The 24,135-nt window shown below is 42.7% G+C and overlaps 2 protein-coding genes across 3 annotated transcripts; one reads left to right on the top strand and one right to left on the bottom strand.

The window, feature by feature from the left end:
* The first annotated feature begins 466 nt into the window (after positions 1-466).
* LOC124034474 (glycine dehydrogenase (decarboxylating), mitochondrial-like) lies at positions 467-18,622 on the top strand. Its single transcript, XM_046347725.1, has 25 exons — positions 467-851; positions 1,025-1,103; positions 3,467-3,602; positions 4,155-4,319; positions 4,702-4,779; positions 4,876-5,023; positions 5,229-5,425; positions 5,632-5,728; positions 5,925-6,030; positions 6,222-6,361; positions 6,804-6,884; positions 7,009-7,106; positions 10,414-10,498; positions 10,654-10,695; positions 11,054-11,196; positions 11,596-11,671; positions 12,639-12,764; positions 12,979-13,128; positions 14,605-14,717; positions 14,929-15,070; positions 15,542-15,653; positions 16,290-16,385; positions 16,509-16,681; positions 17,153-17,233; positions 17,362-18,622. Exons 1-25 carry the CDS (start codon positions 567-569, stop codon positions 17,500-17,502), a joined length of 3,090 nt encoding a protein of 1,029 aa, XP_046203681.1. The 5' UTR covers positions 467-566; the 3' UTR covers positions 17,503-18,622.
* zgc:114041 (uncharacterized protein LOC574425 homolog) lies at positions 18,601-23,001 on the bottom strand. 2 transcript variants are annotated; one of them, XM_046347727.1, is made up of 5 exons: positions 22,736-23,001; positions 21,452-21,532; positions 21,099-21,242; positions 19,871-20,659; positions 18,601-19,719 (listed from the first exon to the last, which is right to left on the bottom strand). In XM_046347727.1, exons 2-5 carry the CDS (start codon positions 21,474-21,476, stop codon positions 19,553-19,555), a joined length of 1,125 nt encoding a protein of 374 aa, XP_046203683.1. In that variant the 5' UTR covers positions 21,477-21,532; positions 22,736-23,001; the 3' UTR covers positions 18,601-19,552. The 2 variants fall into 2 exon arrangements, with proteins under 2 accessions (XP_046203683.1, XP_046203682.1); XM_046347726.1 differs by having other exon boundaries at positions 21,452-21,676; positions 22,736-23,000.
* Positions 23,002-24,135: the final 1,134 nt, after the last annotated feature.

Genomic DNA, 24,135 nt, shown 5'->3' with positions numbered 1-24,135 from the left:
ACATCAACCAGCATAATACAATGCCTCCTGGTGGCCCTGTGAATGTTATCCAAGGAGGGCACATGACAAAATAATGAAAATAAAATCAATGAGATAAAGATTTAAAACACATTTTGTACCTCATGGGATTGCACTGTTTACTTACTTAGACGATTCCCCTACACATGCACAAGCATACTGCATCGGCATGACGTTTCGAGCGCTCTTGCTATGGTCGTAAACATGTAATACATTTGAATTAATACAAACCACAACATCTTCGCTCCAACTGACAGCTAACTGGCGGGAGATGATGGTCGCCGGATACAAAGCAGCGGATTAGTTTTATTTACAGTGGGCGGGCACGTGAGAAAGTTCACTGCAGCTGTTTGACTGGGGCTCGTCAGCGCGTCAGCGACCTTTCTCTTATCGATTGGTTAGTTCTTTTTTAAGGGGCAGGCGTAAAAACTAAGCAGTTTGAAGTAGATGGCAGAGACTTTGGGAGAAATCACATGTCTGAGGGATTCAGTTGAGGTCGGTAGTGTGAAGGATTTCTTTTAATAGCTTTTTGTTTTAGTGAGTTAAAAATGCAAAGCTGTGCAAAGTCTTGGGGGATCCTATTCGCCAAATCGGTGAATTCACATGCACCTTGCAGACATATATCTGGTCAAAGCCGATTCTTTGGGAAACTACAGACTAGAATCCAATACCGCAATGCTTTTGTAACTGTCCGCGGTCTTCGGATGTCTGCAGTCTATGCTTCTTCCAGACAGATAGACAGAATACTGCCGAGACACGATGATTTTGCAGAGAGACATATTGGTCCAGGCGAACGGGAGAAAAGGGAGATGCTAGATGTTCTTGGACTTGAGGTAAGATTTACAAACATTTGGATAAATAGAGAATTGATAGGACAGAAAGTAGGCTAATGTGTCGATCTAATCCCTTGCAGGCGCTCTTGCATGTTTATTGTCATAAACAGCTGAACTTTCAACAATGGATATAGTTTTAGTGCGTTTTTTGTGATCTATACATTGTTTTACAGTCAATCGCCCAGTTGATAGAAGATACAGTTCCAGAATCCATCCGTATTCAAAGAAGTATGAAAATGGATGATCCTCTCTGTAAGTTTATCTTCTTTCATCATCTTTAACAGCACGTGTTATTATTGTTGATGTGTGTGTGTTCTCTATATAGAAGCGGGATTTTACAACACGATGAGGCAATTCATCGTGTTATAAAATTCCGCTTCTGGTATGATTTTGTTTTTCCAGTGCGTTTCATTATTGTTGTTGATTTCCCCGTCAATTGTAATCTTGATCTGTTTGATTTATTTGCATTTATGTTTTGTCTGCCTGTTTTGCTGGTCTGAGTTTTCTTTTAACATTGTAAATCAAGCCAAGCAAGCGACTGGCTGAAATGTAGGTTGCACTCCTATTGTGAAGCCCTCTTCACCGTTAAGTCTTCCTTTGAACATATTTGGAGTTGTTTTTGCGGAACTCAACGAGCAGCACCAATCTCCTGTTGGGAAGCCGATGCTAATAGGATGGCAATTGGAGTGTAAAGTTCAGCCTTGAGCTCCTGTCCCAAGTCCAGTTCAATCTGGTTATAGCGTTAACATTACATCACAGACGAATGACTTGTGCACACAAGCTTCATGGAATTCCTAATATGGTTAATTTGATGGGTGTTGGTGTTCTTACTTTAATACATTTCTTTTTGTTGCATTTAATAAGAGCCAGACGGAGTTTCAATCGATTAAGAGAAGTAGGAGACCTTTTAAATGTCTTACTATAAATAATAGTTTATTGTCTACAAAACACTCACTAGGCATATTTCCCTGGCAAACCCCTGCATTATTCCACCAGAGACTAAAGTCTCATACTGTTATCACTTGAGATTTACAAGTCTATAAAAATACTATTCTGGACAAGTACAGTACATTGTATTACTAATTGACCTTGTTCTGTGTAATGGGTTGCATTTATGAAAATCATTGTTCTTAAGCAACTGACAATATGGCCATTTGAAAACAGACAAAAGTATTGCTGATGACAATTTTCATCGAAGGCACATCAAAGATTATTCTTATTTTGCCAATATTCTCACCAGGCCACATTGATGATGCACTCTTAACAGTGACCCATCTCTACAATAATCAATGTAATACAAACTACTCGTTTTGGAGTGTCAATGTCATGTATTGAAACTCTCAGCTGTCAAAATCCCTAGTATTATTGCTGCATAATTTTGCATCAGTTACATTAGTCATTGTTTTCACTATCCTGATATTCCAGCAGTGCTCAACATGGTGAGAGGAATAAGTAATTGGTAATGAAGGCTTGGCCTAGTGTACTTATATACTACTGTACTACTTACTGATCAGATGCTATAAAATAACACTTACTGATCAAATCTAAAATAACACTTATCTGCTATTTGGGGATTTTCCAACATTGTTATGCAAACTGATTGACTTAATATTCACAATGCTTAATAAGTAATAAGGTTGAGGGGGGGTTCTAAGACTACCCTCGGTCACTCCTTTCTGTCTTGTTCCATTATGTAGCTAACCATGCTGAAGGAACAAACTGGAGGCTATACTGCTTTTTGCCTGTTCAGCTTTTTGGTGGGGGGGGGGGCTTGGTTTGCAAAGCCAGCAAGGGATTCTCTTCACAACAATAGATGTGCTGGATGGTTCTGAATCAGGCTTTTCTGATGCTTTGAGGAACTTTGGGACCATGGGAAAACTGTCCTCTCTAATGAAATGTGCAGCTCCACAGTAGCCCCCCCCACACACACACACTAAACCACTGGCCTCCACTACTGATAATGCTTTCACTTGTTTTTGTCAAATGTTAGATTTCCAAACACCCTTCTCTTGTGCTGCTGAGTCATAAAGCAAGCATTTTTTAATGGATTTACAGTTAAATTCTTTGCCACCTAAACTCAAACTGCAAATGTTCACCTTTTTCTGATCGTATGGTGGTATACCCCATTAGAAATAACCATAGAAATGCTCATCCTGAATGAGAGTACTTTGGGCACTCGATTCAGAGGGGTAGTATTGTCCATTCCTTGCTGAGGGCGTTGCTAAGCAGCGACGGCATGCCTGAGGAATTCCAGTGTCTAGGTGTATATTGGTTGATCTCCCCTACAGCACTGGAGAATTAGGCTAGATTACTAACCTTTGGGAAAGGGCCCATATGTTGCACATAATTGTCCCCTACAATAGATAGAAATATGATGCACAAATGGAAGTGCATTCTACACGCACAGAAATGTTGTATACAGTTCACACAGAACACGACACAGTGATGTGGAGTACACAAAGCTGTTTAGTGTAATTTCCTTTCCACTCCGTTTTGACAGTGAATCTGATGCTATATGATGTTACTGCCCATTTGTTTGACTGTATGGGTATAATTGTTTAATGCACTTTTTCCTCAAATATATGTGATGCCAATTGTGATTTCTATTTCTGCAGGCGAGAATCAAGTCTTGGAGCATCTCCAAAAGATTGCATCAAAGAACAAGGTGTGGAGGTCTTATATCGGAATGGGCTACTACAACTGCTCAGTGCCTCCAGTTATACAGAGAAACCTTCTGGAGAATTCAGGATGGTAACGGTCACTTTGGTACAAACCCACAAAAACAAAAGAGTTGTGATGTGTTCTGCATCTAGCCAAGTTGTATCCATCAGTAGAGAAATATACTGTTTGATTGTGCACTCAAGGTGCATATATGTATGGGCTTCTGCTTGTAATTAAATCACTAATTGCTACATTGCAGAAAAAATGTGCCCCTAATCAAATACATCTTTTGACTTGAGGCTCAAGTTTCCAGTTTAGGTTTGCACTGCATTAAATTACATCCTCACATGTGGGATCTTGGGATCTGTTTTTTGTCCAACTTAAAACAAGACAACACTGACTTTGTCTTTATTTTCATTAACTTCCACCCACTTAACCCTAGTATCTCGATTCCTTGAAAAAGAGTTTTGTTTTTTCTCTGTATTGTCATACATTCTTACATTAAAAAAACATATTTGAGTCATTTACCCAGAGTGATTAGTGCATTCATCTTAAGATGGCTAGGTGAGACAACCACATATCACAGTCGTAGCAAGTACATGTAATGTGTAATCATTTTTCTGTGTCTCCTGTTCTCCTCAGGGTGACACAGTACACCCCCTATCAGCCTGAGGTGGCTCAGGGTCGCCTTGAGAGTCTGCTCAACTATCAGACCATGATCTGTGACATCACGGGCATGGCTGTGGCCAACGCCTCTCTGCTGGATGAGGCGACGGCCGCCGCTGAGGCCATGCAGCTCTGTCATAGGTGAGGGGAGAATAAACATAAGAGAAATAGTGGCTGACCATTAAAGGGTAGTTAATTTAGTATCGTTCATGTATATGGTCTAGTTATAGTCTATAAATAAGGCCCAGAGTTTCTCCTGGTGAGGTTACTTTTTCATGAAAAACTCCTGGCCCTACACATGTTAAAGGTGCACTATGCGGAAATCGCTTATCCATTTCCTGGTTCCTAAAATGTGCAGAATTTGTGACAAAACAAGCAAGTATAGTGTAGAGAATCATTGTATCATTGTACTTCTTAGACTTGCTTTAAATGAGAATGACAGATCTATAACTGAATTTCTATGTGGATTTGGTCAGGCTGCCTAAAGTGACATTGCATCTTTAATTGTTTATGTTCCCTACAGACAGAACAAGAGAAGGATGTTCTACATCGACTCACGATGCCACCCTCAGACGATTGCTGTGGTGCAGACCAGAGCCAAGTACGGACATACTTCAAAGCTTCACTCAGACCAAGGTTAGAACTGTGTACTAAAAGCAGCATCCTCATTATGGGTGCTCTGATTGTTGACCAACAGCTACATCGGGGTCAAGACTGTGCTGAAGCTGCCTCATGAGATGGACTTCAGTGGGAAGGATGTGAGCGGTGTGCTGTTCCAGTACCCAGACACCGACGGCAGAGTGGAGGATTTCACTGCGCTGGTGGACCGCACTCACAAGGGAGGGGTAAGAGAGCTGCCATGTCTGACATTGGTAGTAATGGTTTATTAACCTTGGATGCTATCTTAAAGTAAATGTGGGTTGGGGTTTGGTAGTGTTATTTTGGAATTGTTGCTCCTCGTTTGGTAGGAAAGGACCCCTCATTATGTGGTGATTCCAGTTTGGTGCTGAAGTGACTTGTTTGAAGACTCTCAGTCTCTCATCCCTCCAGGCTCTGGCTTGCTGTGCCACTGACCTGCTGGCCCTGTGTGTGCTGCGCCCCCCTGGAGAGTTTGGGGTGGACATCGCCCTGGGCAGCTCCCAGAGGTTCGGAGTACCACTCTGCTACGGTGGTCCCCACGCTGCCTTCTTCTCTGTCAAAGAAAACCTGGTCAGGATGATGCCTGGCAGGATGGTGGGAGTGACCAGGTGAGAGCCCTTAAGATTCACATGGGCCCTGTTCAGAATGGAAGTCAGATCTCTTGAGATTGTTCAATGTTGGGCTTTATAAACATGTTGATTGACTTCATAGAGTTCTTGCTCACAGTGGAAAAGAATGAAATATACAGAATGCACATATACATAAAGACTATCTCAATGCACATTGGTTTGAAATGTCCCTTGTTTGTCTGCAGGGATGCAGCTGGTAAGGAGGTGTACCGTCTGGCTCTGCAGACCAGAGAGCAGCACATACGTAGAGACAAGGCCACCAGTAACATCTGTACTGCACAGGTACTGTACACCCCCCCCCCCCTTAATACCAACACTCTTTGCCCCAGGACAGGATTGTTACCTTGGTGTATTCATCTCTTATGAAAGTTTGTTTGTGTAAAAAATCTCAATGCAGTGGTTGTCTTCATTTATGAATTATTAATATATATATATATTTTTAAAGAGTTTCTCACCTTCAAATGTATCTGTCTTTCAGGCTCTGCTGGCCAACATGGCAGCCATGTTTGGGGTGTATCATGGACCCCAAGGCTTAAAGCACATTGCTGAGAGGACACACAATGCTGCACTGATACTGGCTGAAGGTATGTCCTCTGACACCCTGACTGCACTGATCCATTTTTACGTCACAACTTTTACAATCAATCAATGGTTAGCTAATTTCAACTATAAGGGTGCATTGAGAAAGACAATGGTAACATAGCTTATTTTCAGATGATTTACAAATGTATTCTTTGAGTTTTTAGAAATGCCTCTCTCCCTCCTTTTGTATCAGGTCTGAAGCGGGCTGGACACAGGCTGCACAGTGAGATGTTCTTCGACACGCTGAAGGTTGGCTGCAGTGTGGCAGCCAAGGACATCCTGGAGAGGGCTGACCAAAGGGAGATCAATCTGCGTGTCTACAGTGAGGGAGTGGTGAGTAGTAACAGATACAGTTTGGGAACAAGTTACATACACATCCACCCAGTGTTCCCATGTCGTCAGTTTGTTTTGATATTTTAACCAGCGTGTCGTGATCGCGTTTGGTGATGGGGTACAAAATAAATGTATGCACGATGGCGCGCGCAGCCGGTTTGGGTTCTGTGTTAGAATACATTGTCATTAAAGCACACAGAAGCATAGATACTCTCATATTAAGACCCCCTCCACAGAGCTCCACAGTGGCGGTGTCATAACCTAGCAGGGAAATGGTTCCAATTGTTTTCGTAACATTCATTTTTCGCATAGGGGATTTTTAGAAACACTTCAAATAAGGGCGGTGTTTCATTTAGGCTGACCCTGGCGTGATGTTTTGTTAACCATGTAAATCTCTCGGACCAGTTGACTTTTGGTTGAAGTTATTTATTTGTTTACCTAGTTAGGTGTGTCTCTGGATGAGACCGTGACTGAGAGAGACTTGGACGATCTGCTCTGGGTCTTTGGATGTGAATCCTCAGCGGTACGTTTGCTTTCAATGGAATAAGATGATGCATATATTCAGCATTGCTTTCTTAAGAGCGTGCAAAGGTCCGTCTTGAAGCCATAGGACAAATATCAAATTTAATTTAAATCTCAATTTACAGGAGCTGATTGCTGAGAAGATGGGTGAAAGCGTGAAAGGCATTATGGGTAGTCCTTTCAAGAGGACCAGCAAGTACCTTGTTCACACAGTCTTCAACAGGTTGGTCTGTTTGTAGCTGCTAAATATTACAATATTTGCCGTAATAAAGATGAGCTTGTTATGCTGTAACTGTTGATGACATGTTCTCAGTGATGATAGTATTATCAGTATGACACCAGACTGGTGAGAGACATTAGGTGACGTTCCGTGATTATTGTCTTTGTTGTCCCAAACTCAGATTGATGCTTGGTAGAATCATTCCTTGCACTGATAGCACAAGGTTGTTACACATGCAGTACCAGTAGAAAGTTTGGACACACCTACTCATTCAAGGGTTTTTCTTTATTTTATTATTTTCTACATTGTAGAAAAATAGTGAAGAGCTCAAAACTATGAAATAACACATATGGGTTCATGTAGTAAACAAAAGTGTTAAACAAAAATATATTTTAGATTCTTCAAAGTAGCCACCCTTTGCTTTGCACACTCTTGACATTCTCTCAACCAGCTTCACCTGGAATGCTTTTCCAACAGTTCCCACATGCTGAGCACTTATTGGCTACTTTTCCTTCAGTCTGCGGTCCAACTCATCCCAAACCATATCAATTGGGTTGAGGTCGGGTGATTGTGGAGGCCAGGTCATCTGATGCAGCACTCACTCTCCTCCTTGGTCAAAAAGTTGCCCTTATACAGCCTGGAGTTGTGTTGGATCATTGTCCTGTTGAAAAACAAATGATAGTCCCACTAAGCGCAAACCAGATGAGATGGCGTATCGCTGCAGAATGCTGTGGGAGCCATGCTGATTATGTGTGCCTTGAATTCTAAATAAATCAGACCGGGTCCCCAGCAAAGCACCATCACACCACCTCCATACTTCACGGTGGGAACCACACATGCAGAGATCATCCGTTCTCTTACTCTGCGTCTCACAAAGACACAGCGATTGAAACCAAAAATTGCAATTTGGATGCAATTTGGACACATTTCCACCATCTAATGTCCATTGCTCATGTTTCTTGGCCCAAGCAAGTCTCTTATTATTGGTGTCCTTTAGTAGTGGTTTCTTTGCAGCAGTTTGGCCATGAAGGCCTGATTTCACAGTTTCCTCTGAGCAGTTGATGTTGAAATGTGTCTGTTACTTGAACTCTGAAGCATTTATTTGGGCTGCAATTTCTGAGGCCGCTAACTCTAATGAACGTATCCTCTGCAGCAGAGGTAACTCTGGGTCTTCCATTTCCATTTACATTTACATTTAAGTCATTTAGCAGACGCTCTTATCCAGAGCGACTTACAAATTGGTGCATTCACCTTATGACATCCAGTGGAACAACCACTTTACAATAGTGCATCTAAATATTTTAAGGGGGAGGGGGGTGAGAAGGATTATTTTATCCTATCCTAGGTATTCCTTAAAGAGGTGGGGTTTCAGGTGTCTCCGGAAGGTGGTGATTGACTCCGCTGTCCTGGCGTCGTGAGGGAGTTTGTTCCACCATTGGGGAGCCAGAGCAGCGAACAGTTTTGACTGAGCTGAGCGGGAACTGTACTTCCTCAGTGGTAGGGAGGCGAGCAGGCCAGAGGTGGATGAACGCAGTGCCCTTATTTGGGTGTAGGGCCTGATCAGAGCCTGGAGGTACTGAGGTGCCGTTCCCCTCACAGCTCCGTAGGCAAGCACCATGGTCTTGTAGCGGATGCGAGCTTCAACTGGAAGCCAGTGGAGAGAGCGGAGGAGCGGGGTGACGTGAGAGAACTTGGGAAGGTTGAACACTAGACGGGCTGCGGCGTTCTGGATGAGTTGTAGGGGTTTAATGGCACAGGCAGGGAGCCCAGCCAACAGCGAGTTGCAGTAATCCAGACGGGAGATGATTAGGACCTGCGCCGCTTCCTGTGTGAGGCAGGGTCGTACTCTGCGGATGTTGTAGAGCATGAACCTACAGGAACGGGCCACCGCCTTGATGTTAGTTGAGAACGACAGGGTGTTGTCCAGGATCACGCCAAGGTTCTTAGCGCTCTGGGAGGAGGACACAATGGAGTTGTCAACCGTGATGGCGAGATCATGGAACGGGCAGTCCTTCCCCGGGAGGAAGAGCAGCTCCGTCTTGCCGAAGTTCAGCTTGAGGTGGTGATCCGTCATCCACACTGATATGTCTGCCAGACATGCAGAGATGCGATTCGCCACCTGGTCATCAGAAGGGGGAAAGGAGAAGATTAATTGTGTGTCGTCTGCATAGCAATGATAGGAGAGACCATGTGAGGTTATGACAGAGCCAAGTGACTTGGTGTATAGCGAGAATAGGAGAGGGCCTAGAACAGAGCCCTGGGGGACACCAGTGGTGAGGAGACAGATTCTCGCCACGCCACCTGGTAGGAGCGACCTGTCAGGTCGCAATCCAAGCGTGGGCCGCGCCGGAGATGCCCAACTCGGAGAGGGTGGAGAGGAGGATCTGATGGTTCACAGTATCGAAGGCAGCCGATAGGTCTAGAAGGATGAGAGCAGAGGAGAGAGAGTTAGCTTTAGCGGTGCGGAGCGCCTCCGTGATACAGAGAAGAGCAGTCTCAGTTGAATGACTAGTCTTGAAACCTGACTGATTTGGATCAAGAAGGTAATTCTGAGAGGGATAGCGGGAGAGCTGACCAAGGACGGCACGTTCAAGAGTTTTGGAGAGAAAAGAAAGAAGGGATACTGGTCTGTAGTTGTTGACATTGGAGGGATCGAGTGTAGGTTTTTTCAGAAGGGGTGCAACTCTCGCTCTCTTGAAGACGGACGCTCTCTTCCTTTCCTGGTTTTTGCGACTGCACTTGAAGAAACTTTCAAAGTTCTTGATATTTTCCAGATTGACTGACTGTCTTAAAGTAAGGATTTATTGTTGTTTCTCTTTGCTTATTTGAGCTGTTCTTGGCATAATATGGACTTGGTCTTTTACCAAATAGGGCGATCTTCTGTATACCACCCTTACCTTGTCACAACACAACTGATTGGCTCAAACGCATTAAGAAGGAAAGAAATTCCACAAATTAACAAGGCACACCTGTTAGTTAATTGAAATGCATTCCAGGTGACTACCTCATTAAGCTGGTTGAGAGAATGTCAATATAAAATATTTTCATTTAATTTCATCACACTTTTTTTGCTTACTACTTTATTCCAAATGTTTTATTTCATAGTTTTGATGTCTTCACTATTATTCTACAATGTAGAACACAGTAAAAATACAGAAAAACCCTGGTTTGAGTAGGTGTCAACTTTTGACTGGTACTGTATAAGGGATAATACAGGGTTTAAGCACTAAGGTTTTAAAGAAAAATAACACATTAGGCCTAAAACATATCTTTATAATCTTGATTCACTCCTATTCTTCATCCCATGCAGTTACCATTCGGAGACCAACATTGTGCGCTACATGAAACGCTTGGAGAACAAGGACATCTCTCTGGTTCACAGCATGATCCCACTGGTGAGTTATGGGAAAGCAAAGAAGAAATGTTTTTTACTTTTTTAAATTTTTACTTTAGCATTTTTTACATGGTCTGAATACTAAAAACTTACGAACTACTGAAAAGATTTCTCGGCCAACGCCATTTGTAATATCCATTTTGTTTTCCATGTCAGGGTTCCTGCACAATGAAGCTAAACAGTTCTTCGGAGCTCATGGTGAGTTAATATCAAGGTTGGGGTCAATTCGGTTAGAAGGCAGTCAATTCAGGAAGTACTGAGATTGCACCAATAATTAAAGGGCTTTAGCTTGCAATGATTTCCCAATAAACTTAAAAGTAAAAGCTATTTATTCTAAGTTTCCATTTTTAAATTCAAATCAGTTCCTGAATTGACTCTTCGATTTGAATTGACCCCAACCCTGATTAATTAATCTTTTCTTTCTCCTCCTTATGGTGGTGGTGTTGTGAAAAACACTAGCTTACCTTAAGACAAAACATTGTACAAGTCATAAGGACATCGCTGACTGTCATTTCCCATATTTCTCCCTTTGTTCTCTCTTTCCCACTGTTTTTAGCCCATCACCTGGAAGGAGTTTGCCAACCTTCACCCCTTCTGTCCCCTGGACCAGGCTGAGGGTTATCAGCAGCTCTTCAGGCAGCTGGAGAAGGATCTCTGTGAGGTGACTGGCTATGACAAGATCTCCTTCCAACCCAACAGGTAAGCCCCTCACTGACAGCAATATTCAGTGTGGGGTATTCATGACCAACTGGGATTTCAGTTTCCCAGACTCCTCATCCGAGCGTGATCTCCCTGTCGCCCTCTGTTACACATTTTATTTGATCATATAACTCAGTTTGTGGCTGATAACTATGGTTCCAAGTCCCCCACTTATCAGTATAAATGGGGCTGATGAAAAGCACATCGTGCTACATTGGCCTGGAAAGATAGCGGCCTGGTTGTTCAACTCTTATTCCATGCTTTTCCTTTACAGTTACTATGACGCTCATATAGACTTACCTTTGAACTCGACACATTTTGATTATGCTGAGACTTCACTGGGAGCATGTGTCTGTGAGCATGTCTGGTACATTAAGACTGTATAACCTCGTCTTTCAGTGGTGCTCAGGGAGAATACGCTGGCCTCGCGGCCATCAAAGCCTACCTGAGCTCTAAAGGAGAGGCCCATAGAACAGTAAGTATGGTTCTGATGAAACTAAACACATCTTTTCTAGCACACATGCTAGGCCCTGTAGAATCAAAATAACCCACCCTTGGTTAATTGTTATAACATTAGTTCAAAGTACATGTTGGGGTTTGCATACTACAAATGACTTTAATTCATTTTCAGTCTGAATTTTTGAGGTCACCCATTTCCCTGTAAACAACCTGTATGTAATACATGATACTTAGACCCACCTACAATAATTTATCACATGTAAAGCCATAAAGGGACTCATTTTAAGTACAATCACTGGTTTGTCAACATACATTGTATTGGAAAAGCTCTATCTGAAGAAGAGGGTTGTTTTGGATACCTCTACAGGAACTTTGAAAGGCCCCAAGTGTCACAATGTGCTGGGTTGAAGTGATTTGAGTACATCTAGTGATGTGAATATGATAGAACAGTGACCGAAGATAAGAATGCTCGTTCAAGTAGCTTTCCAGTTTTCTAATTTGGCCTTTATTTTTTAACTATTATAAGCACTTCTTTGATAGTGGTGTGAGCTCTTGAAACAGTCAAGGTCCACAGTTGTGCAAATAAGGGACAGAAAATACCACACTGTCTGGAAGTTACTTGATTCCAAGATCCCATATTTGGTGTTTTTTGTGAACTGCAAGTCATGGGCAAAATAGATTGAGCTCAGTTTGTTTTTCCTGTTGGGGGGGGGGGGGGGATTTAAACGTTACCCAACAAACACACAGGTCTTGGTGACCTTGTGTGACAATATTGCAAAATGTCAAAATAAGTCTCCTTATAAAAGGGATAAAATAATTGGAAGACCTATTTTAAATAATGTTTGATGTCAATTGTAGATTTGTGCTTTGAAATCTTAAGACTGTGTGATTGCATATCTAATGGTTGATTTGTTGAGTCTTAATTCTCTCTTTTACTTTGATGGTTTGAGTGCAACTGTTTCTGATAATTTCCTTTTGCTCAGGTTTGTCTGATTCCCAAGTCAGCCCATGGTACCAACCCGGCCAGTGCCCAGATGGCTGGCATGAAGGTGCAGGTGGTGGAGGTGGACAAGGATGGCAACATTGACATGGCAAATCTCAAGGCACTGGTAAGATCTGGTTGGAGTGATTCTGCTAATCTGATTCTATTAGAGTAGCCTTTCGATCTAACCAGCCGCACTAAAAAAATAATTGAGGAACATGATGGCCCGACAGTCGGGTCACTCACTATGTACTGGTAGTGTAATTGGCAGTCAATTACCCCCCTTAAAAGTGGACTGTCATGTTGCAGAGTCACAGACTAACACATTATTCCCCTCTCAGGTGGACAAACACAAGGCTAACTTGGCAGCCATGATGATCACCTACCCCTCCACCTTTGGTGTATTTGAGGAGAGCATTGATGATGTCTGCAATCTCATCCACCAGAACGGAGGACAGGTCTACCTGGATGGTGCTAATATGAACGCACAGGTGAGGGAAGAGTATAAGCTGTGTACTAAAACTGTAGAAAGAAATTTTTTGGTTAAAAAAAACAATTGGGTTACTTATCCAGATGTTAATTGAATCATGGACCCATTATTTTAATATTGAGTCATATTACAGAAGTGTATTTGAAAGAACCTTATGAAAGTATGTATATATTTTTTACAAGCGTCTCAGGGATTGCACTATTCTACAGCGTATGGTTGAATATTTTCAGTATTTTACAAATGTTCCGTCCTGAGAATAAATCACTTTTCTCTCCAGGTAAGCCAGTATTTCCCACCAAAACAGGAAGTGCCATTCTGAAGCATAAATACACTACATGGCCATAAGTATGTGGACATCCCTTCAAATTAGTGGATTTGGCTATTTCAGCCACATCTGTTGCTGACCGGTGTATATAATTGAGCACACAGCCATGTAATCTCCATAAACAAACATTGGCAGTAGAATGGCCCATACTGAAGAGCTCAGTGACTTTCAACGTGGCACTGTCATAGAATGCCTCCTTTCCAACAAGTCCATTTCTCAAATTTCTGCCCTGCTTCGAGCTGCCCCGGTCAACTGTAAGTGCTGTTATTGTGAAGTGGAAATGTCTGAGCAACAACTGCTCAGCCGCAAAGTGGTATGCCCCACAAGCTCACAGAACGGGACCACAGAGTACGTGTAGTGTAAAAAAAAAAAGTCTGTCCCTGGTTACAACATTCAGTAGTTGTTTACTAACTGCCTCTGGAAGCAATGTGAGCAGAATAACTGTTCGTCGGGTGCTTCATGGAATGGGTTCCATGGCCGAGCAGCCACACAAGCCTAAGATCCCCTTGCGCAATGCCAAGAGTCTGCTGAAGTGGTTAGTTCCAGTGAAGGAAATCTTCACGCTACATTATACAATTACATTCTAGTGAATTCTGTGCTTCCAACTTTGTGGCAACAGTTTGGGGTAGGACGTTTCAGCATGACAGTGCAAAAAATGAGGTCCATACAGAAATGGTTTGTCAATCGGTGTGGAAGAACTTGACTGACCTGCAGAGCCTTGACCTCAACCCCATCGAACATCTTTGGGATGAATTGGAGTACCGACTGCGAGCTAGCCTTAATCGCCCAACGTCAGTGCCCAACCTTGAATGCTCTTGTGGCTGAATGGAAGCAAGTCCCTGCATGTCCCAACCTCTTGTGGAAAGCCTTCCCAGAAGAGTGGAGGATGTTGTAGCAGCAAAGGTGGGACCAACTCTATATTAATGCCCATGATTTTGGAATAAGATGACACCTGCTCAGGGGACCACATACTTTTGGTCATGTAGTGTATTTGAGCTATTCAATTGGAATATTTTTGAACTCAGGTCTAATGCATTTTACCCCCAGAGTACAGTAGCGCCCTCTTCTGCAAATGAGTAACTTTGGAGAATTGCCTTTCTACCACATTGTCATCACCACTCTCTCCTACCTGGTCTGCTCTCTACTCTACAGGTGGGCTTGTGTCGTCCTGGTGACTATGGATCTGACGTCTCTCACTTGAACCTCCACAAGACCTTCTGTATCCCCCACGGAGGCGGAGGACCAGGGATGGGACCTATTGGAGTGTACGTGAATGCACATTGATGGGCTAAGCACAAACTCAACCTGCCCAAAGCGGATCCATGTCTGGCCAAATCCATTATAAATGTAGAGTTTTTTTTTTCCTGGTCAGGAAACTCTACTCTCACTAAGTATTAGTGCAAAAAAAAAATATGTTTTTAAAAAGTGGATAAGTAATTACTTTTGACTTTAAATCGAGTTGTGTATGTTAAACAGGAAGGAGCACCTCGCCCCGTTCCTGCCTAGCCACCCAGTGGTTTTAATGTCAGCAGGCAACATGTCCAGCTCCCTGGGCACCATCAGTGCTGCCCCCTGGGGCTCCAGTGCCATCCTGCCCATCTCCTGGGCTTACATCAAGGTCAGTACTACATCTATCCTAAGAGCAGGTTGATGTTTGTCATGAGTATTGGCTTGGAGGAAGAACTGAGTGATATCTGCTAGATTGGCCAGATGCAAAATAAATATTGGCGATATTGTGAAAATGTAATGGAAACCAAAATGTGGTTTTTGGTCTTTAATTTAAGGTTAGGCATCAGGATTAACAGTGTGATTAATGTTAGGTTTAAAATCAGATTCTATGACTTTGTGGCTATGCCAGCTTGTGACCACTGCAGAGCTGCCTCCAGTATACAAGTCATGACATTGCATGCCAACATGCATCTTATGGTTCAGTGCCATGGAATTTCAATAATGATAGATTTGTTAGAATAGTGTTATTCAGGATACTCAAATTGTCTTTCTAGGCAAATGCAGAGAACATGCAACTAAAGCAGCGACAACAGTTGAGTACATGTCGATATAGACCATGACCTTGTATCCTACTGTGTAGATGATGGGAGCCAAGGGGCTGGTTCACGCCACAGAGGTGGCTATCCTGAATGCCAACTATATGGCCAAGAGACTGGAGAGCCACTACAAGATCCTCTTCAAAGGCAGGAAAGGTGAGTGGTAGTTCCTATTCACTCCATATGGCAGCGTTTTCCAAACTAGGGGTCATGACCTTGTCGGATTTCTTGATTTAAAAATGGGGTCGCGAGAAACTAATGTGCCATTTAGTTCATAGAACCACGGGTACATGAGTAATCTTTTGATATCTGCTAAAAGCGGTCGGGACAGAGCGGTCTGTTTTACTTCCTACAAATGTGGCTCACATTTTTGAACAGTTGGAGCTATAAGCTATTATGACCCCATTCCTGAAAGCTAAGACTCGCAGGAACACGCACGTGTCTTTTTCCCTCTACGATATGCACAAGCTGCACAGGACTTAAAACAGAGTGGACTTGACCAGTCACCAAATCTGACTGGAGGGAAAAAGAACACCATCATTACTGAAAGCAATGATCTTTTCTACACAGAAGATCATACAATTATTGCCAGATGATCTTCTTAGATTTTGTTCCTAAACTTTAATACCTTTGCATCTGTCACTTGGAACCACATTCCATTTGTGATGGACGGTCACACTCCCAAATAAAAGTAAACATTTAGCTTTTGATTACATCACTTTATAAAGTCCTTCAGTAATTAGCCAACACTAGCAACATGTTGCTTTAACACCGATTTGTTTTGGTCCACAGGCTTTTGTGCTCATGAATTTATTTTGGATGTGAGGCCATTCAAGAAATCTGCAAACATTGAAGCGGTGGATGTGGCCAAAAGGCTGCAGGATTACGGTGAGCTGGAACACACTGCATTAACGGATAGTTGGGCTTAATCTAAGTTTAAAAAAATGGGAATAGTTTTATTGAATTTACCCGTGAGCCTTCTCATCCCCCTGTGTGTCTGACCTTGGTCAGGTTTCCATGCCCCCACCATGTCGTGGCCCGTGGCAGGAACCCTGATGATCGAGCCCACTGAGTCGGAGGACAAGGCAGAGATGGACCGCTTCTGTGACTCGCTGATGGGAATCAGACAGGAAATAGCAGATATCGAGGAAGGCAGGATGGATGCCCGCATTAACCCATTGAAGGTACGTCACTGGCCTGACTCAGACAACTAACAAATTGCATGTCAAGCCATGTAATCAGCTACATACAGTGGTCATTAAACTCATAGCAATTTTACTAAGTCAAATCGGTGTTAGTTTCAACTTAACTGTTTTGTGTTGTTGACATCCTCTGAGGAAATGGCAAGCATTTTTGAAACTGTCTGTTTTGAGATGGGGTTTCTGAAGTGTAATTATTTTTTATTTATGTATGGTTTGGGCACATACGAGAATAGGACGAGTCATCATTATTTGGGGTTGGAGTTTAGAGTGAACTTAAAAAGCAAGATTTTCACTAGACTGTTTAAGAAATACCACTGTGATATGGACAACCTTTTATTATAGTGCTATTGAGTATAAATCTGTGCTTTTAGTGGTGGCACCTAAAATGTAGCATGAGTTGCTTTATGTCACCAGACCAGCTAAAATAGGTGTGACTGGGGTCTGTGTCCACAGATGGCACCTCACTCCCTGGCAAGCATCACCTCCTCTACCTGGGACAGGCCCTACTCCAGGGAGTATGCTGCTTTCCCCCTGGTGAGTCTTTCCTCTGGAAAACATCACACTACCAACTCCACGAAAAATAGTTGTTAGCTAAATCTTTACACCTTACTCTTTCTAATTACAAACTGTTAACAAGGTAAACTCACTTTCCCTATTTCCAGCCATTTGTGAGGCCCGAGACCAAATTCTGGCCATCTATATCCAGGATTGACGATATCTACGGTGACCAGCACCTGGTCTGCACCTGCCCCCCCATGGATGTGTATGAGTCACCATACGAGGAGAAGAGAGCTTCCTCATGACAAACGTCTCCGTTATACCAGTCGTCACACTTCCAAATTCTGAAAATCCATTGAGTTGTATCGTCCACTGTAGTTTCTGTATTTCAATGTGCCTCGACTCTTTTCTGTTGTACAAATAGTTGCCTTGACTCTCCCTTCATGACGTTTTTATGCTCTAAAGTAGCGGGCCGGACAGACACGTAGATCAAGTTGTAGGGTTTTGTTAATATTTGCTGTGTTCTGTGCATGAAAATGTTTAAAATGTGTATTGACACTTTTAGTCACTAGTTACTAGTCTTGATAGGAATTATGGATAGTTTTAATGATCTTTAAGGAAAATAGTTGTATTGAACATTGTCAATCTTTTCTTGTTCAGTTTGAAGTAGACTTCAGTCATTTCTTTTCCAAATAAGGAAATACTGCCACCTAGATGTGAATGTTAAACACCAATAACGTTCTCACATGATTTGTTCTGAGACACTAATACACTTGGACATTAAAATATTTCCAAAACAGAGACTAAGGTAACATTGAAGAACATCAATTTATCAAACTAATTGGGCTTTAAGTATTAGTTCAAAGAAAGATTTCAGTTCTGTCTATGGACATGGCATGTGAACCCCAAGGAAGTTCATTCCTTTTGTTAATCCTATTGGGTGATCATCTTTCCTTAGCCTCAAATACATTGACTTAATGTCCAACTGGGAACAGTTGTGGGTGCACGACTTTAAAGTGCTGTGGTGAATATCAAACGTAAAGATTGTTAGACCCAAAACGGAACTTGTAAGAGCTACAGCCTGTATGCATGATTAAATTACACATCGACTTGCGATTGAGGTCATTTTTGCAACTCATTCAACACCATGTATGAGACTCAATTTGAAGAGCTTGCAAACTTGAGCATCAGTTCCAGTCACACACACCATTGTTCTCACAAATGACTAGCATATGCCTTGGTCTGGTTAGTGTGTAAGTGAAATGGTAGCAAATCAACTTCAGGATCAGAGGAGAGCGACTATGCCCTAGACAATTGACTCATACCCATTGGATTAAAAGGTGCAGATTTGTGCCATTGTACAGCCACCATTTTTTTATTCAATTGCAAAAATAAAATATTGATGGGTGCAAAAGTACCCTTGTATTTATGTCTTGTTATATTTGGGGGGGGGGGGGGTTAGTCTAGGCAATATCACACAGGCAAGTGTTTTAACTTGCAACAGCTGCATGTAATTTGTTGGATTTTAAAGTTGGGTGGTTTCACTGCATCCAGTGCCAGTGAAGGTAGGTTTAAAAGCCACAGAAGACATTCAGCTTTTGAAAGAAACTGATCATTATTTCAGAAACACCGTTATAAGGGGAGGACTAAATGGTGTGACTACAGTTGACAATCTTTGATGTGGATGGAAGGAATTTGCACAACCATGAGGCTTGATATACTTGAATAGAGTCTATTGAAGATATGGCACTGGTGACATGTGAAGTGCTGAGCCACAGCACCAGTACTAGATTGCCATGTGCAATTTTCTATTGTGTAAAGGGGATAAATAACATTGATCATTAACTCTATAGCACATGACATTCCAGTTAATGTATGGGTAAAACGGCACATCGAAAGTACTTAACTTTACTCACATTATGTGCCTCAGCATAGGTGTTAGCAGCAGGTCTAACCAAAAAAGCATTTAATATATGCATTGCACCAGATATTGAAACAAAAATAAACTTAATTTGTTCATACAGGTATACTGTATGCCAAGTATATAACAGACAATTTCAAGACAAATCAGTGAACATTCAAATACATCATGGTAGGCATTAAAAGTGATAACTACTGTACAACCTGGTCAAACATATGTAAAAGGGGAACTTCACAAATGGTGAATGACCAGGTATAATGTCAACACCCTCCATTACTTACTCCTGTGATGCAGCTTAATATAGATAAAACCCTGACTTGGTGATACAAGCTCAGAATGAAGCCATCCCAAGAGCTCATGAACTGCAAACATTAACTGCCATATCCCTGAAACAGAGTAACATTATTTGCAGTTGCTCTCACGAACAACCAGCTTCACTCCCATCTTGTAGGCAAAGGCCTGAGTAGCTCGGTTTCACTTGGAGAGACCTTCCGCTCGACAAGCCGGTCCACCAGCACCACAAACACACCAGATAGGATGAGAACCAATCCAGACAGGTAGAAGCATGCACCAAAGTCTTTGTCCAGGTCAACCAGCCAACCTGTGCAAAGAGAAGACATTTGAGCCCACAAACTGCTGCCCTGGATGAATAAACCAGTAGCTTCACTGATTAAAAGCTTAGTTCATGCAAAGTGAAAATGGGTGCAATTTCAGTTATTGCATGTCAACACTGTAATTTCACCCCATCTCACCTGCAGCAGGTGGACCAATGAAGCCCCCGATACTTCTAAAAAGCATGAAGAGTCCCAGGCCGCTGTCGAACCTCTCCAGGCCCACTATGTCCACAATCGACGTCACATGGATGGCTACAACGCAGCCAAACAGAAAACCGTAGAGCGAGGAGAAGACCAGAAGGACTGAATAGTCCTTGCCAATGGGCAGCAGCAGTAGCACTACCCCCAACATGGTGACAACCATTGTCAGCAGTTGTAAGTTCCTCACCAGCCTCAGGTTGGCCAGCCAACCACAGGCCAGACGACCAAGCAGGTCAGCTAATGCCAGCACAGACAGGATGGACGCCGCCCAGTAGTTCTTCAATCCCAGGCTGGTGGCATAGGGAACCACAAATAGAGGTGGGATGAAAAATCCTGCAGCAGCGAAAATGGCAAACAGGATGTAGAGCAGCAATTCTGGTTTCCTTAGCAACGTCCACTGGAAGCTTAGCTTTTTTGGTGTCGGGTCATCATCAGCTTTGGAGTCCTGGTGGTCGTCCTTATTTGGGTTTGTGTGATTATGGGGTTTGGATTCAAGAGGTCTCATGAGGGCTCCACAGACGCAGAGGTTGAGCTGAAGGCTCCCTATGACGAGCAGAGCTCCCTGCCAGGTGTAGACCTCGATGAGCCACTGGAAAAAAGGACTGAACACCATGGCGAAAACACACTCCCCGGAGCTGGCTATGGCGTACGCTATGGGACGCCACTTCAGGAAGTAGTGGCTCACTATGCTGTTGGCTGGTAACCAGGAAAATGAAAGTCCCAAACCTAAAAATAAAGCGAAGATAAATCTAGGCTCTGTGTTGGTCTGTTACTAAATGTAATACATGTGTATGTGCTCACAATTAATGAGCCTATATAGCTAATCAATAACTACACCAAGTTCAGTTACAATGTGTTCTGGTTGGGGTCACAAGGCAAAACTCATCAGGATTGTTTACCCTCAGGGATGAACATTTCAGTTCTATTTTCTCAAACTCCTGAAATCATAAATCACTTGAGGTAATGCCTTTTGTTTTCCTCTAACTGATTATTTTAACTGTACTGGTACAGTAGGTTTTATGGGTTGGTGTGGTGATCATAGTCTCCTGTGATTGGTCATCGACAAAAAAAAAGAAGTAACTTTATCACCCTGGGAACACACAAATGTAAACGGTTCTTAAATGTTACATTTATTTTCCCCCACTTGGGGAGCCCTCAACCCTACCTTGCAGTACGCCAATGCTGAGATACATCCATGGAAGACTGAGGTCGAGAGACGCCAGGATCATCCCTGAAGCACTGAGGAGCCCTCCCGTCATGATGACTGCCCTCTGAGTACAGTGCATGCTCAGGACACTGGCAACTGGGGCTGAGGGGAGGAGACAAATTATTACAGGAACCAGAGTGGATTGTTCTAGTGGTTACTACAACAAAATGTCAACCTGGTCTCTAGTTGCTTGAGCAGGTTTGTTTATTTGGCCAACTTATAACACTCTATAACCATGCAACACATTTCAGTTGAATAATGAAATAGAAGTTAAACTGCAATGGAAACAAGACAAGTTTCCCCTCACTTACCTCCCAAGTGAAACATGACTATCATAGTGGAGGTGACCCATGAGGTGGTGCTGGTGAGGACTCCAAAATGGTTCTGGATCTCTAGGAAGAATAGGCCGAAGTTCTTAAGGACGCCTGTAGTGAGGCCCATGATAAAGAAGGCTGAGGTGACCACCACCCATCCATAGCCCCCATCAGGGGGGCCACCGGCCTTCATACCAGGGCTCTGCATCACAGCTCTACAGCCTTCGAAGAACATATGTACAGTAGGCATATGTTCACTGCTGCAATGTGGTCAGTAAATGGGTGGATCCACCACTTTATTTCATATCATTTTGACATGTCATAAAGAGCACATGTTCAATTTAATAAAAAACTAATCTTGCCCCCCCCCCCAAAAAAAACTGTAGATATTAAAAAAGGCACTTAATTTAATATAACCGGATTTCAAAATGCAATGTTTGCGCACAATTTCTACTTATGTCAAATGCATGTAAAAGGCACTCATTTCGTGGACACAAATACACTTAGTTGCAACCTGGTCTCAGAGCAATTGTATTATTCTGTATGTAAATCCAACACGCTCCATTTAGTATGATAGGTTACATTAGACAGATGGTTACTTAAGGCAAAAACAAAAGGAGGGTTGGACATATACGAAAAGTCAAGCAACCCAAAGGCTGAGAGTTCGAAGCGCATCACATGCAACTACTTATCATGTTAGCTAACCCTTCCCCTAACTAACTCGTCACCTAATACTTAACCCTAAAGCCTAACTTAGCTAACATTCGGGAGCTAGCTAACGTTACTTCGCTAGCTAGAATTAGTAACATATGTTTAGCCAATTCCTAACTTAATTTTACATTTAGCAAATTCCTAACATGTACAGAATAATACGAAATGCTCCGAGACAAGGTTGACATCAAGTATGAAAAACTTTCTTAAGAGCTGCTTCAGCTTGTCTGCCTGAATGTATTTCTGAGTATGATGACTGTTTCTGAATTTCTGACTATTAAATCGTGTCCATCCGCGCTCTAAACTCACAGCTTCTCGGTTGTTCACGCGAATGACCGCACGTAGTGGACTTGCACTGCAAACCAAGCAATGACGATCCGCACCACTTGTGATACAATGCATCGATCCACAATATCTATTCTTCCTCGCAATGAGATAACAGCAGTTACGGCACTTGCATCATGTCTAGTCATTCTGCCTTTTTTTATGTCTAAATTGACAGTATTTATCCTGCTAACCGTTCTGAAAACTCAACGCAAGCATGGAATAAAGAAATTGAGTATCACTCACGACTGGATCGTAGCCTCCTCACTTCCTGCTCTTCTCCTCCTGGTTCATTGGGAGATATTGCTATTCTCTTCTACCGGCCATATCGTAATTTCTATTTCAGCGCGGGAAGGTCTTCTATATATACATGTCGGAGTTGGACACTCCCCTTCGAGCTCATGCTCATTATGTAAGTCACGACTGTAGTATGATCTAAAATAAGGACGCGCGACAACGATATTCTAGCTCCAGCCTGTTTATTCACCTGAACCTCACATGTCCTACATAGGTACGGATACCCCCAAGGGACATCCTACTACATCTTCCCCTCTCCCATGAACAAGAACTCAACATGCATAACCACTGAAGCATAACTGAAATGCAATTCGGAAACCAGTATTATTCTCTAACATGCTACTTCCCATCCTGAAACAGTATGAAAGCATTAAATCACACAGTATGAGCATTAACTTAGGTACAGTCTATTTTTGCTGGATATGAAATCAAATTTTCTTTGTCACATACACATGGTTAGCAGATGTTAATGCGAGTGTAGCGAAATGCTTGTGCTTCTAGTTCCGACAATGCAGTGATAACCAACAAGTAATCTAACTAACAATTCCAAAACTACTGTCTTATACACAGTGTAAGGGGATAAAGAATATGTACATAAGGATATATGAATGAGTGATGGTACAGAGCAGCATACAGTAGATGGTATCGAGTACAGTATATACATATGAGATGAGTATGTAGACAAAGTAAACAAAGTGGCATAGTTAAAGTGGCTAGTGATACATGTATTACATAAGGATGCAGTCGATGATGTAGAGTACAGTATATACTTCTGCATATGAGATGAATAATGTAGGGTAAGTAACATTATATAAGGTAGCATTGTTTAAAGTGGCTAGTGATATATTTACATCATTTCCCATCAATTCCCATTATTAAAGTGGCTGGAGTTGGGTCAGTGTCAATGACAGTGTGTTGGCAGCAGCCACTCTATGTTAGTGGTGGCTGTTTAACAGTCTGATGGCCTTGAGATAGAAGCTGTTTTTCAGTCTCTCGGTCCCAGCTTTGATGCACCTGTACTGACCTCGCCTTCTGGATGATAGCGGGGTGAACAGGCAGTGGTTCAGGTGGTTGATGTCCTTGATGATCTTTATGGCCTTCCTGTAACATCGGGTGGTGTAGGTGTCCTGGAGGGCAGGTAGTTTGCCCCCGGTGATGCGTTGTGCAGACCTCACTACCCTCTGGAGAGCCTTACGGTTGAGGGCGGAGCAGTTGCCGTACCAGGCGGTGATACAGCCCGCCAGGATGCTCTCGATTGTGCATCTGTAGAAGTTTGTGAGTGCTTTTGGTGACAAGCTGAATTTCTTCAGCCTCCTGAGGTTGAAGAGGCGCTGCTGCGCCTTCTTCAC

Source organism: Oncorhynchus gorbuscha, linkage group LG04 (genome assembly GCF_021184085.1).
Source record: "Oncorhynchus gorbuscha isolate QuinsamMale2020 ecotype Even-year linkage group LG04, OgorEven_v1.0, whole genome shotgun sequence".
In the NCBI taxonomy this organism is placed as follows: Eukaryota; Metazoa; Chordata; class Actinopteri; order Salmoniformes; family Salmonidae; genus Oncorhynchus; species Oncorhynchus gorbuscha.
The sequence above is the reverse complement of the archived record's forward strand: the minus strand, read 5'-3'. Positions and strand labels throughout refer to the sequence as shown.